Source organism: Coregonus clupeaformis, chromosome 15 (genome assembly GCF_020615455.1).
Source record: "Coregonus clupeaformis isolate EN_2021a chromosome 15, ASM2061545v1, whole genome shotgun sequence".
Taxonomy (NCBI): Eukaryota; Metazoa; Chordata; class Actinopteri; order Salmoniformes; family Salmonidae; genus Coregonus; species Coregonus clupeaformis.
This window is the reverse complement of record NC_059206.1, coordinates 40590422-40606387: the sequence shown is the minus strand read 5'-3', so window position 1 is coordinate 40606387 and position 15966 is coordinate 40590422. Positions and strand designations below refer to the sequence as shown.

The 15966-nt window shown below is 41.9% G+C and overlaps 1 protein-coding gene across 2 annotated transcripts in view; it reads left to right on the top strand.

Annotated features, from left to right (window-relative positions):
• Positions 1–9751, top strand: part of lrrtm4l1 (leucine rich repeat transmembrane neuronal 4 like 1) — a 58884-nt gene extending 49133 nt beyond the window's left edge. The window contains exon 3 of one of the 2 annotated variants that reach the window (XR_006003353.2): positions 7795–7847. Coding sequence is in view for 1 of the 2 variants with exons in the window: in XM_041898217.2 (XP_041754151.1) it covers positions 7795–7860 (66 nt within the window). In the remaining variant the exon portion in view is untranslated. Of the gene's footprint in view, positions 1–7794 lie in introns of both variants that reach the window. The other variant, XM_041898217.2, reaches the window with a different exon arrangement.
• Positions 9752–15966: the final 6215 nt, after the last annotated feature.

The window sequence follows — 15966 nt, the reverse complement described above, 5'->3', positions numbered from 1 at the left end:
ACTGAAAAATGTCACTCTCTTTGGAAGAGCAGGGATAGAATGCTGTCTGAAACCATAGAGAGCGCCTCATCTGACTTTTGATGATGGTTCGGCAGCCTCTGCTGCTCTTTTGGCATGGTGCGAGTGAAGCACGCCTCTGTTTCATGTGAGCCAGAGCAGTTCTTCCACTGTAGGGAGAAATGGTAATGCATGTTACTATACAAAACATTAAGGACACCTGCTCTTTCCATGATATAGACTGACCAGGTGAATCCAGGTCAAAGCTATGATCCCTTATTGATGTCACTTGTTAAATCCACTTCAATCAGTGTAGACGAAGGGGAGGAGACAAGTTAAAGAAGGATTTTTAAGCCTTGACACAATTGAGACATGGATTGTGAATGTGTGCCATTCATAGGGTGAATGAGCAAGACAAAAGATTGAAATGCCTTTGAACGGGGTAGTAGGTGCCAGGCACACCGGTCTGTGTCAAGAACTGCAACGCTGCTGGGTTTTTCATACACAACAGTTTTCCGTGTGTATCAAGAATGGTCTACCACCCAAAGGACATCCAGCCAACTTGACACAACTGTGGGAAGCATTGGAGTCAACATGGGCCAGCATCCATGTGGAACGCTTTTGATACCTTGTAGAGTCCATGCCCGATGAATTGAGGCTGTTCCGAGGGTGAAAGGGGGGAGGGGGGTGGGGGTTGTGTGCAACTCAATACAGTGCCTATGTTCCATTGTTGTCTGCTAAGCAAGTGCAGGTAGTCGCCAGGGGCCTTATATTACTGGAGGCTGTGTGCATTCACTAGTGGAAAGGATAGTTTACCTGAAACCCCATTGGGTTATCTGTCACTGTTGCATAAGTAAAATGTATGTAACATTTTTGCTTCAGTGTATTCGTTTGTTATAGTGTCCGGAGGTAAAGGTTTTCTCTGTGAATGACTGTAGTCAAGGTCTGAATGCGTGTGTGTGTGCGTGTGCATGTGTGTCCCTCTGGCTGTATGAGCTGTGTTAAAGTTGCACTTGCATGAAGCTCTAAGATGAACTCAGTGTACCATTAGCTCCCCCACCTGAGAGACTCAGAAGCCCCGTTTATACCTGGTTCAAACATGCGTCGGTTGTCCTGATCTTGTCCACATTCTGGTTGTTCCCACATTTGTCGACAGGTGTAGACAATCAAAAGCCGCATTGTGATCTGATTGTGATTAGATCTTCCTGACCACTTCCGGAGGTAGTCGAAGAGGCATCTTGTACGGATGTCCTTGAAGTGTAAACGAATCCTGACAACGAAAGCATATACATTTGGCAAATGTCACGGTTGTCCCGCCCTCTCACAAAAAGAACACCAGCCAGTTGAATTAAGATCATGGTCTTCATTAGAAACCAAGTGCCTATACTGGCATTGTCTTCGGATGCCACAGTCCAATACCGCATACAGCTAAAATTGGCATATAGAAATAAAGATATTTATGTAGAGATATTGTTCTGAATGAGAGAAAACTGGTTATCCTATTCCCACATCCAATCCCAGCACAAAATCAAACATTTGAAAACATTGTACAGAAAGACCAAGGAATGTAATATCAGAATTTAAACTGGACTACAAATGTATTGGGGATGCATGGGACAGACTATGAGGGAGTCACAGCAGAAGAGTGTAATGCATGACAAGTGTATGGCAAGGTATAAGGTGTAGGCCTAATTTTCCACCTGTAGATCTAGCCTGAATTAACAGTGGGCGGGAGGTGAATAGTTTAATTCAGGTACTGTATCAGATATGAAAATAATACAGTGCTATTATAATGCAATCCTTTTCAATTTTATTTTATTATATTCTGTGAATCTTTGAGCATTTTCCAACTATTAATACAGTGCAGAAGATGTCCAAACTGATGCGTACAGGCGCATAGCGTTCTGTAAGCTGAGTGAGGCCACTGTCCAATAAAATGTAGGCTACAATATGAAGGACTCTTAAGGCTACTTAAGGCCATAGTATTTGCTATACATGCGTGCTCCTTTGCACTTTTTATCGATTGCCGCTTTTATCCATGCATTTTCATAATTTGACCACGTGTCTTGCTATAGGTTATTACAGTGGTCACCAACCTTTTCTGATTCAAGATCACTTTCACAGTCAAAAAGCAAACCGAGATATACCGGTCAGATTTCATTTTTAATTTGTACATTAAGCTAATAAAAACAGTTCTGTAGGATTGAGGTTTATGCAGTAGGCCTAATACATTATCACAGCATATTGGCTATATGCCTGGCCTGCCAATATTGTTCTTCTCAGACCCTATTATATTGCAAAACTCGAGCTTTGATAACAAAATAGATCAGTTGTTGTAGCACTTGCGAGGCACAGCTGAGCATAAATCGAAATAATTTGCAAATAATTTGCTTTTTTATTTTACTGGACTGCAGTGGCGGCTCCTGAAAAAATTCTCAGGAGGGGCAATTTTTCTGATGATTTAGGTGACCTACACACATTTAAAAAAAGATATGTCCAGCAACAACATGAAGACAGGGGCAGCATATAAGTCAATACCAGAAGCATTTATTGACTGATCTCAAAAGTGTTGGCTTACCAGGGTTGGTGGAGCCCTCAGTTTCATCTTTGCCTCGCAAAGCTAACTCAAACACTCCGCAAAACTTCACACACTGGATTAGCCGGCTGAGGATGTGGCGGTTCTTGCTAATGTCGTAGTAAATATATTTGTTATAGTGAATATGGAATATGATATGTTGAGTAAAATGTTGTGCTAAGATCTATTTAGGTCAGGAGCTGGTTATAAGTTCTGTTCCTATCCAATAACAATGGACAAAAGGGTCCTATCTTGTCAGCCTTGTCAGCAGGTGGCCAAGGACAACACCCACGCCATAGGCCTCTCAGTTCTTCCAACTCACGAGTTCTTGCTCTGAGGACACACACACACACAAACACACACACACACACACACATCATCACTGTTAAACACACACACACACACACACACATCATCACTGTTAAACACACACACACACACACACAAAAATCCCCTCTCTTAGGCTGAACATTTGAAGACAGAGAACCCGACTCAGAGCCAATGCAACAGTGACAGTAGCCTGCAGGGGACCTCGCCCAACTCATCAGGACCAATCAGAAGATCAGAACTACTAGATTGAACCTACTTCATTTATTGCATAAAATGTCTGCACACAATGTTTCGGGGCTCTCTTCAGATAATAATAATAATAATAATAATAATAATATGCCATTTAGCAGACGCTTTTATCCAAAGCGACTTACAGTCATGCGTGCATACATTTTTGTGTATGGGTGGTCCCGGGGATCGAACCCACTACCTTGGCGTTACAAGCACCATGCTCTACCAGCTGAGCTACAGAAAGTGGATACTCATGGATGCGCATTGCAATTGTAAAATGTCAACACAATTGGAGACACCACGTCATTTTTGGAGACATGTTATTGACAGTAAACTATTGTAGATGCGACTGCTAACTAACTAAAACATTTTAGCTGGCTAGCTAATCATCTTAGCTAAATGTGGGGCAAACAATTCAGTTATTTACCGTTAATTTGAGGGATTGGGGTGAAAGAAATCGAGTTACATAGTGATACTTTACGATATACTGTATTGACAATATCGCAATATTTTAGCGCTAGTTGGCTGTACCTGCACCAAAACACCATTATTGTTCCTTCATAGCTTGTTCTCAATCTTTTCACATTGGGAGCCAATTTGTTTTCAGCACTTTTATTTCCATGACTGATCAAAACTCGTTCTCATGGCTTTCTGATCCCTCTGCAACAGACATATGGTGCGCAATAAAATCACAGTATCGAATCGCAATACGTATAGAATCATGAGACTCGCAATGCTGATGCATATATCTTATCGTGAGGTTCCTGGCAATTCCCAGCCCAAGTTCATTTGCCACAACAAATCTCTTCGCTAGCAAACGCGATGTCTTCTCCAAAACGGCAATGTGTCTCCAGCAATGTTTACTTTTTTTGACGTTCTATGGCATCTCCACTTTCCAAGCATATATGACCACATGTAATATTTTGGTAAGTGATGCAAATAGTGAACTATGTAGGGCCAGGATGTAAAATATATGTAGCTGCAGCAATTTCTCTTATCTGATATGGTAAGTAATGGGGCTTAATTTATAGCTCCCTAAGAGTTTGACGAACGGGTCCGTGAACGCGATTCCAGATATATTTACCTCTGAATAAACTGCCTTTATTACACCATATCCACATCCAGTAAACTTGTGATTATCAACACTAACCTCATCGTTGTGGCGGCGGACAGCTAGCCTGTATCCCTCGTCATCCAGTTGAGTGAGTGGCAATGTCTTTTTCGTTCAGACCAATTTTTGGAAAATCCTCGGGTGTAGGACTTTCCGCCTTTAGTAGAAACCTGTTGAATTATTACATTTGGTCTGGGAGGTCCTAATTGTTTCGTTGCCAATTTATCTTCATTTGTTCGCCGACAAAAAAGGAACTTCTTTCAAACAATCCACTCTTTTCTCAGTTACGTTCATGGTTACGTAACGTATGACGAAAGCGCGTAAGTGCAAGCCCACAGACACCCATTGAGATTGTATTGAAGGCTCTGAAATTTGAAAAAAATAGATTTTACATGGGAGTCTATGACAGAAGTTCTGGGCGATTTTCAATCTGACTGAAATCGCCCCAAAAAGGGGGGTGGAGCCATTTGAAGCACGACTTTAGCCTGATTCGACATTTAGTGGCAGTGTGGCACTGTGGCAGATCAGACGTATAGATTACAACACTGATAACTACTGTTGCCGTGATATAATTGATTAGAAAAAAAATCCCTTCCTTTTCCCGTTTGGCAGTGCGTCGCCCATATCGCCCTATTGAACAGGCCGTCCCTGCTGGACTGATGGTACCTGAATCTGATGGTCATGGTGCTTTCAAGACAACTGGGAACTCTGGAATAAAAACGAGGTCAACTCATGACGTCAGTGATCCTCAGGTCGGAAAGTCAGAGCTCTTGCCGCGTTCAAAACAACTGGGAACTCTGAAAAATGCAAGGTAAAATCATGACGTCAAATCAAATCAAATCAAATAGTATTTGCCACATGCTCCGAATACAACAGGTGTAGACAATACCGTGAAATGCTTACTTACAGCCCTTAACCAAAAATGCATTTATTTCTTAAGAAAAAGTCAAATAAAACAACAACAACAAAAAAGTGTTGAGAAAAAAAGAGCAGAAGTAAAATAAAATAACAGTAGGGAGGCTATATACAGGGGGGTACCGGTGCAGAGTCAATGTGCAGGGGCATCGGCTAGTTGAGGTAGTTGAGGTAATATGTACATGTGGGTAGAGTTAAAGTGACTAACAGAGTAGCAGCAGCGTAAAAAGATGGGGTGGGGGTGGGGGGGCAGTGCAAATAGTCCGGGTAGCCATGATTAGCTGTTCAGGAGTCTTATGGCTTGGGGGTAGAAGCTGTTGAGAAGCCTTTTGGACCTAGACCTGGCGCTCCGGTACCGCTTGCCGTGCGGTAGCAGAGAGAACAGTCTGTGACTAGGGTGGCTGGAGTCTTTGACAATTTTGTGGGCCTTCCTCTGACACCGCCTGGTATAGAGGTCCTAGATGGCAGGAAGCTTGGCCCCAGTGATGTACTGGGCCGTACGCACTACCCTCTGTAGTGCCTTGCGGTCGGAGGCCGAGCAGTTGCCATACCAGGCAGTGATGCAACCAGTCAGGATACTCTCGATGGTGCAGCTGTATAACTTTTTGAGGATCTGAGGACCCATGCCAAATCTTTTCAGTCTCCTGAGGGGGAATAGGCTTTGTTGTGCCCTCTTCATGACTGTCTTGGTGTGTTTGGACCATGATAGTTCGTTGGTGATGTGGACACCAAGGAACTTGGAGCTCTCAACCTGTTCCACTACAGCCCCGTCGATGAGAATAGGGGCGTGCTCAGTCCTCTTTTTTTCCCGAGTTGGAATTCCGAGTTAGATGACTGTTCAAATGACAAAACTGCTAGCTCCAATTTTTTTGCCATATTAGCACTGACATGAAATCAGTCAAAACACCTCAAAATAAGACATGGTATCAATAACAAGATACAATGAGCTGAAACGAGCCACCTATGATTCCCCACATGGCAGCTTCTTGTCATTGTTGCTAGGTATCTGAGCGTTCAGAATCATAACAACGCATTGATGCTCACACATCATTTTCGTGAAGTTGTCAGCCCACCAGTCTATAGGGACAGTAGCCTATGAAGCCCAGTCATAAATCGTTGGATAACAAAAGTAGGCTGAAATTATGAGAGTATAAAACTATTGACTATAAAATGTCCTGTTTTCTATCGATTTATACAGCTTCCCACTGGGCACAGACGTCAATTCAATGTCTATTCCACATTGGTTCAATGTAATTTAATTTAATTGACGTGGAAACAACGTTGATTCAACCAGTGTGTGCCCAGTGGCTGTGTCATATAAAGCAGGATGGATTAATTTGCATACAGGGAGGGACCAGAGAATCTGGTCACAATATGGTCAAAGTGGGCAAAAAGTGGATGCAACAAATCTCGATCAGATAATGATCGGATCATCTTGCAACGTGTAACCACAGTTAGAGAGAGAGATGAGTGAGTTGTGTCTGCATGTTTGATAGCAGGCTGAATCAAAATTGGGCTCAGGGCATCCTACTGTATATGTAGCCATACATTACGTCAGAGGAAGAGGGCATCTGTCACTCACACATAGTTATCTAAGCTGTGGCAGCAGAAAGCCTCACGTTTATAATTCCATGCAGAGTCTGAGAGCTCCAGAAATAGCTTAGGATGGCAAAATCCAAAGCATCTACTTTATTAAGATTGGATTTACCTAGAGCCAAGCCCCAAAATAGGCTTTTTTAAAGGTTAAAATGCAAACTAGCCATTTTAAGGAGGGAAAATGCAAAGAGGCAACCTTGGTAAGGCAGAGACTGAGTCTCCCCCGTCGCTATTAGGGTTTAAGATTAATTCACAGTTTGTGACTCTGGAGTTAGCGTAAGTGTGGAGATTCCACTGCTTAAATACAAGCTGGAGTGGAGCTTGGGGACTTTCATTGGCATTCAAACCATTCCAAGAACAAAAACTTTTTTAATTACCAGGTTATTGGACTTTTAACCCAAGTGGTTTGGAAAAATACCATATCTGTGCTGTGGAGGAGCAACATGGGTTAATGCATTCCCATATCTGCAGAGAGGAAAACTGCTAGCTCCGATTTGTCATGTAATTACTAAGGTCTTTCAAACGGGGAAACATAATGTAGCCTAATAGGTCTGCACAACAGTGATTTTTTAGATGTCCAACTAGAGGGTAATTGAGATAACGATCATTGCGCACAATATACATTACCATTAGTATTGAGACAGGATGTTTTAATTTGTTTAAGATAAAGTGTTAATGTAAGCAAGGTCAATTGAACAGAATGGAACAATTTGATTTAATTGGCAAAACTTTAATTAACATTTTCGAAAATGAACACAGATGACGAGTCAGTATTTTAATTTTGCGGAGTCTCTTCGCTCTGTCTCTATCATTAGGCGAAGCCACTCCATTTCAAACTTCTAAACCGGCCAAGCGGTGGCATTTCATTGTCTGCTTAATTGCTTACCCTAATTTGCTTTGCTTGCATTGTCATGGCTTCATTGTGCCATGATCAGATTAATCAGGAACTGTAATTACTTTATGTTGTAACCACCACCAATGTACCACACTCACCGCCTGCTAGATTGTTTTAACTTTGTCATCTTTATTTTCCCCTCAGAAAGAATACACATGTCCCCGTCCATTACCTGGAGCTTGGCTTGGAGACGTACCCACCATTCACTAGAAGACGTATGTTTAACCAGCCCATTGCTAACATGCAGAGGAATCAGGCCCTACAACACTACAGCTACCCCATTACTGTCTGTCCTGATCCTACAGTGGCACTCTCTAAAGGTCTACAAACAGATTCCAAAGTATACCTCCACGAGCCCATTGACAATCTAATATAGGAGCAAGAATTACCTTCATGATTTCTATCACACTGAATATTTATGTTTTCTTTTCTTTTCTTTTACAAGGTCTCTATACTCTTTCTGACTGGTTCTCAGCTGCCCTAGGCCAGTGTTCATCCAACTATGACCTAGGTTGCTGTTAACGCACCAGCCACTTTAACCCTTTGATTAGCCAATTAGGCTAGTCCAGATTGAGGGGGGTTGAAACACTTCACGTCTGCAGCACCTCTATGACCGTTGCCATAGACATTTCGGACTATGACTTGGCGTGTGACACAATGGGCAGTGGCACACTATCACTCTGCTGGAGGCTGTCGATGTGGAAATGGGCTGTGGAGCTTACGGAACATCACAGCTAATGAAGATGACAAGTGGACAGGTCTGTGACCACCCAGACGCATAATGTTACTTTCTTCCCAGCTAGAAACTACAGGTTTCACGGTGTAGTGTCAGCCCAGCTATTTCCATGATTTTTCTTTGCTGTTGAACAACCCATTATTTGCAGCTGTGGTTTAAAAAATATTCATCATTTATTTTCTGTCAAGATGGCTTCAAAATAAGCTATCCTCTGATTTGCGGCTCAGAAGTATTTATGTGTATTTTGTTTGCTTTACAAGTTTACCGTGTGTACCTGTCTGTTGAGTAATATTTGAGTTAAGCTGTCATTGTTCATCTAGTCCCCTGGGGAGCTGGAGGTAGTTTTCTGAGAAGTCTGAGGATCTAGTCTGGAGAACAACTGATCCTCTTGCCAATCACACATGGTGGAGGAACTCAATCTATTCCCAACTGTACACACCTTGTCCCATAATCAGGACAGGAAGTAAAATAAAAAGTAAAACTGAGTCTCAAACTTCTCAACTGTAGTATATGACTTTTTCAACAACAAAAATCTACCAACTCTCTGCGACAACAAAAGCCTTTATGGGTGGGTGTTTTGAGTCTCTCTGGGCTCTATTCAATCAGCGTGATTGAAATTTAAAGACAATGTTCCTGCGCTAGTGTAGACTGCATTCACGGTAAACGCTGCATATGTCGGCTCAATCGTAAATTACCTTAACGCTTCAGCAATACAGATTGAATCCAGCCCTTTGTCTCATGGGGACTGGGGAGGACTCTATCTGTGGTTGTTCTGTCACATTAAGAGAGAACCAGAGGATTTCACAGTGAAACCATTTCAAAGCAGAGTTGCCTCTGGGGTAATACTCACTGATATGAGACTAGTGCCATATGGTCAGAGCACTAGAGGGATGGATGTTCTATATCCAATCAGCTCTTTTGTTTGTTTGTGTGTGTGTGTGTGCGTGTGTGCGTGTGTGTGTGCGTTGGAATGATGAACGTTCCAGAGAGGATTCCTTGGATTCCTCTGTAATCTTTGAAGATGGATGAAGCCTCAACTCTCTCCCGTTCTTATAGTACTACTGTGCTCTTCTGCCAAATCAACATGTGTGTCTGTGTGGGTTGGTGTATGTGTGTGTGTGTGTCTGTAGCGTGTCTTCATGAATGAGTGTGTTTGTATTTCTTGACAGTGTGTTTGAGCAAGATACAGTATTATGTACGTGTGCCACAAATACAGTTCATGCCACTGCTAACAACTTATGAGTAACGCTGAATACATGATGTGACGACATCAAAATCTCCTTAAAAGGATATGTCAAATCCCCTTTAACACTAGAACCGCTGGGCTTCTCAGCATACAATACACTCTTAGAAAAAAAAAGTTATATCTAGAACCTAAAACGGTTCTTCGGCTGTCCCCATAGGAGAACCCTTTGATGAACACTTTTTGGTTTCATGTAAAACCCTTTCCACATGGAACTCAAAAGAGTTCTACCTGGAACCAAAAAGGGTTCTCCTATGGGGACAGCTGAAGAAACCTTTTGGAACCCTTTTTTAAAAAGTGTACCCGCTAGAGAACGGTGTCGGGTGACCCATTGAGATTCATCTACTGTGTTGTTATCAACCTAAATACCTGTAAATACCAACATAAAAACTACTGCAAGATGTATTTTAGTTTTTCTAAATACATTTTATCAATTTGATTTGTAGATTAGATTATTAGTAAGTAATATAATCCATTAACAAGTACATTTTAAACATTCTGACACCTGAACAAATATTTAGGAAAAGTCAGAGAAGAAGCAGGATGTTGCTTTCAAAATAGCAGATTTATTTTAATTACAAAATCAAGCTGCAGTGGGCTTCGCCCTTTGGCAGTTCTAGTGTTCAAAGGATGTATTACATTTATGTGTGTGTGTGCTTCTGTGTGCAGAGAGATTGAGAGGGATGGGGGAGTCATTTGTTTCACCTGTTTCGTTCTTCATATGTGTTCAAATGGGGTTGAGCTTGGAGGTGTTTTCCTCATCAAAACAGTATTAGTGGATTTCTACACTGAAAAGATAACTATTTTGTACTGTATATTTCTGCTTTCTCCCCATAAAGGTATCGAACATTTTATAATTAACTGTACTATTTGTTCACTGAAAACGGTTCTGTTTTATAATGAAAATTATGTCTGAATCAATGGTGAGCAATATAAATTGGTAAAATGGAAATGTCATTGATCCTTTTTTCTACCATACTGTAATGGAAACCATATAAATTTGTTACGAAGCTGTTCTCCAGCATATGGATTTTCAGGGTGTACATGAAATAATAAAGCCGAAGGAAACGTGAGCATGAGCACACCAACTAGAGAAAGTGTTGGTAGTCTTTGGATGAGCTTGTTAGTGCTCTGTGTGTGTGTGTGTGTGTGTGTGTGTGTGTGTGTGTGTGTGTGTGTGTGTGACTGAGAGTACAAATGACTGACTGCCACACAGTATGCTTATTTGTAAGTTTGGTCTGTGTTAATGCTTGATAGAGTCCATTCCACTCCACACACATCTCTCATGTCACATCACCATTAGCTTCATTAATTTTGGAGCATTGATCTCTGTTCGACCGTATACTGTGACACAATGGGCACCGCTCCGCTGCACCAACCACTTTACGCTCCATGTACCATAGCATAGTTTTTCTCAAGAGGGGGCCAAGTTTGTGAATTTGCTCCTGTGTTTCGCTGCTCTTGGAACGTGTGTCAAGCTGTCAGCTCAGAGGTCCAGATGGCAAATCTGCCTGGTGTTCTCTGTGGCATTTCTTCCTCCCTGTCTCTCTCTCTCTCGCTCTGTGGCTCTACCTCTATCTCTCACACACCCTATCTCTCTCTCCCCCCTTCTCTCTCTCCCCCATCTCCACCCACTCTCTTTCTCTCTCTCTCTCCCCCGCTCTCCGGTGATAGTGACACAGACAGAGTGCTGTGTTGGAGGGACCATGTGGATTGAATAATGCATGAGGCTGTATAGCCCCTGTGTTGACCAGGGTCCAGACCAGACAGTTGGCAGTCCATATCGTTTCCTCCTCCGGAAGGCCCCCAAGTGAAGATGTTCAACTGTAGGGTAATCCACTGGTGTGTACCAGTGGAGGCTCCTCAGAGGATGAAAAATAAAAATAGTGAAACATTAAAAGAGTTATCCTTTTTAGATAAAACGAAATATATTCACATCACCAAATAACTGATTAAAACACACTGTTTTGCAATGAAGGTCTACAGTAGCCTCAACAGCACCCTCTAGGGTAGCACCATGGTGTAGCCGGAGGACAGCTATTTTCCGTCGTCTTCTGGGTACATTGACTTCAATACAAAACCTAGGAGGCTCATGGTTCTCACCCCCTTCCATAGACTTACACAGTAATTATGACGACTTCCGGGGGACATCCTCCAACCTATCAGAGCTCTTTCAGTATGAACTGGCATGTTGTCCATCCAATCAAAGGATCAGAGAATGAATCTAGTACTGATAGCATAAGCTACAGCTAGATAGCACTGCAGTGCATAAAGTTAATTTTAAAGAAATTAAGGAGAAGCAGCTGAGAGAGAGCTAGCTATATTTCGTTGTATTTTTTTCTTCTTCTTAGTTTACGTTTCACTTACTTAGCTAACGCAGCTAATTTAGCCTAGTCAACAACCTGACTCAAACAGAGAGGAATGCAATTTATGTTAGCTAGCTGGCTAAGGCTATCCAACACAACAACTCTGATAGAAAAAGATGCCGCCGACAGACATTGCAGCTCTGCTTCTAGCTCCTAAGCAACTTTTTTTGTGTGTTGTTTCTTACATTATTAGCCCAGAATGTGTTTACAAGCATTTCGCTACACCCGCAATAACATCTGCTAAATATGTGTATGTGACCAATAAAATGTGATTTGATTTGATGTCAAGGTAAGCTTTCTGTTTTATTCATTTAAAAGGTGAGAGGATGAGAGCGCGTAGATTCGAGAAGGAATTATACAACGAGCAGTGATCATGCCTTATGTGGCTGCTATGAAAGTGAACTGTGTGTGCGGTTGATCAGGGATGTATTCATTCCACCGATTCTGTTGCAAAACGTTTCTTAAACGAAAGAAAACAGAACGAAAGGGTGAGGGATCTACCTGAATTTGTCCAATAGAAACTCTTGTTTGTTTGGACTAATGATTACACCCCAGATCAGCTAGAAGCAGGCAAGAGTGTGCAAGGCGGTATTGAATGTTTCACTGTCTGTCACCTTGATTACTCCAATTTGTCTCTCGACCTGTATATAAACTTTCTGTCGTAGGCTAGGTTGTAGCAACCTCATGATGGGTATAGGGCAAATTCGAGTATCATGTAGTAGCCTATGCCTTTCAATGTTACATTGAGCTGGGTGAATGGAATGTGAATGACAGTCATCCAAAATGCTGTAATAGAAATAAGGCCATGCTCTAATAATCGTCCTCCCTCATCTTAAATGGCACCGACCGCCACTGCATTTTATGCAATCCAGCTTGACACCGTGAAGGTACTACTCTGTCACGTTTCTTTCCCATGTGGATGCAATTGGGATTATATACACAATCGTTGAAACAGACAAACAAACAGAGAAAAAACGCAGTGCGATTCAGCTCAGTCTGGATTTCTCTCCTATTTTGCACTGGCAAAGACCACCCTCTCAGTCCTTAGACACAAAAAGAAACAAGCGGGGGCCACTATTGACCGAAAATAGACCCAGGAAGTGTATCTATTTATGCAATGTGCCTACGCCAGTTAGACTCCACTTGCGTGGCCCATTTAAAAATAAAGATGTGTACAAATATGAAGTCATTTGAGTACTTTTAATATGAACACTTACGAAACACCTAGCACTGTGTTTTTTCTGTCCTACTTGAAAACAGTCTTTTAATGTTGCAGTCAAGATGAATATTATTTCATCAAAGGTTAAGATAACACAAGAGACTCAATATTACACAACAGGTCGGGTAAAAACATATCTTCCTTCTCATGCTCTTCAAGTTATGTTGAAATAACAGGTCTGTAATTGGTGATGGAGGAATTGCTGTTCCCACTTCCCTTTCCACACTGCCACGGCCACGTCTGCTCTGTTCACTCTGTCTTCCACCTCAATGCCCATAGCAACCTGCTGAGGCTGTGATTGTGATTGTTGCTCTCACCACAGAGAGTGAGAGGAGAGAGGAGAGAGAATAGAGTGATGGAGGGAATTGTGAAATGAGTCGTCTTCAGTCACAACAGTCCCATGGGGATTGACTTGCAACTATAAATTCATGACGCTCCCTTCCTTATTCATTCTGCAGTGTGCAGGTCAGTGTCATCTGTTTACCTGGACATTAATAGCGTAGGTTGTGCTTCATGTCCGAATGCGTCTCCCTGGCTAGCCATGCGTAGGGGTATAGATCAACCGATTTAAGCTAGCTAGCTAGCTATGATTGAAAGCTTGCGTCGATACCTGCATGGCCTCCACCCCCACTCCTCTCCCACCCAACCATACCCAGGCATTTACACCTGTGCATGGAGTGTCTCTAAGAAATGTTGCACTCTCAAAGTCTCACATTCAGAGGTTGCAGTCTTTATAATGTAGCTAAAGAGAAAGCAAAAACACTTCAGATAAGGCACGGGTTATGTTGGGTATGTTTACTTCCCCTAAAACTAATTGGAAGAAAGTCCTTAGATTAAAAAAAGTCCTTAGAGCTCCTTATCATCACTATGTTTTAAGGTTTATTTCTACAATTTCATTGCACATTTAGCATTCCTGTATCTCCTTTAGACAGTATTAATGCTGATAGTTATGGTTCCACAATTTAATTACTGTAATGCAGCTATGTCCCCCAAGCAAACTGTAATGCTCTGGTAACTTTCTGAAAACACAGCATATATTTAGCTTTTAGCAGACCTTGCAATGACAATATTGTCAGTAGATATTTTTAAACTTTACACACTGCTTTTCATAGACTCAGGAAAGACCACCCTTAATTTTCGAAGCACAGACTTTAATACCCTGATCCTTAGCATTACTGTTCATCAGACAGATGCAGACAAGACCTGACAAAAAGATCTTAGCTCCCTTTTCCTGTCCACCTCTTTTACATTAAAGGCTGCATGGAGCTGCCAGTCACTTGGCAGTGATTCACCCAGAACAGAGTCAAAGCATCACTTTGCGTTAAATGACCACAGAAAAACAGCTAACAGGGCATGTTGCCAAACCCCAAGATGGCACATGCATGACTTATGCTGCCGATGACATACTGTATATACAGTGAAAAGGAACTACCCATATTCACCTACCATAGCATCTGTTTTCTAAGCTGTCCATGTGGGTGTGTTAGTATTATATCAGGTGAGATACTATACTGTACCCACAATTGGATATTGAAATAATGTGCAGTTAGGAACTCTGAATCACTAGGAACCCATTTGTCCAGTGGCCCCTGTGTGCCCACATTGGAGACCAAATGGTTCTGTCTCCTGGCCCTCCGGGGGCCCACAAATTGGTGCTGCTGCTTGATTTAATCTGGACTGGTTTAAACAAAACCAGGGAGAACGAGCGGTTGATCCACTGCAAGCCAGTGATAATGAGGACAAATAACACGTCATGGCACCGATGGAGACCCAGTACCGGCGTCCAATGACTGCTTGGTGTGAGAGATACCCCTAGTAGGGAGCCTGGGTCTGACAAAAAGTTTCAATTGTGCAATTGAGCGATAGCGATTAAATCACTTACGCTGGGATGTTATCGTTGTATGACTGGCTCATCCATCACACACTCATCTAAGTATGTGGGGGTGCTTTGTGTGCGTGCGTGTCTGCATGGAAGTGTGTGTGTGTGTGTGTGTGGGAGGGTGCATGTCTGTGTTTGAAAGAGTGAGTGAGTTAGCACTGCCGGGCGATATCACAAAGCTGCGCTAGCAGGTTTTTGCTGCTCGTTGGGAAAAACACAGCATATCATAAATGTGCTTTCAAAACCTAGTCAAGATCAGTTTTGAAAGGAGCGTGATCCTCTGGGATTGCAGAAGGTATGGATTGAAAAGCTGAGAGATGGTGGCATTCATCTATTTTTTACTCTTTTTGCAAATCAAACATACCTAATTTAATTCAAATAAAAGCTACATTGTTGCCTACTTGCTGTGTGACCATGAAGAAATGTAGAGTATCCTAAGAATGAAGACGAACTATAGGAGAAGACTATATATTGTATTGTCCTCTATTCCCCTTACCACTGGTGTACCATCCATGTCATTTTAGAGTTAAATGCATGTCAATTTGATTTAACACACTACTCATCTCGTTAGCCTATTTGAATTTCTATATTCTTCTCTAATGGAATAACACAGAGGCTGATAACTATATGATATGATTTATTTGAAAAGCATAGAGCTAATGTTGTGAAATAATTTGATATGCAGTGCCTTCAGAAAGTATTCACACCCGTTGACTTTTTCCACATTGTGTTGTGTTACAGCCTGCATTTAAAATGGACTAAATGTTGCATTTTTATCCCATAATGTCACAGTGGAACTATGTTTTGGGATTTTTTTATTTTTACAAATTAATTAAAAATGAAAAGATGAAATGTCTTGAGTCAATAAGTATT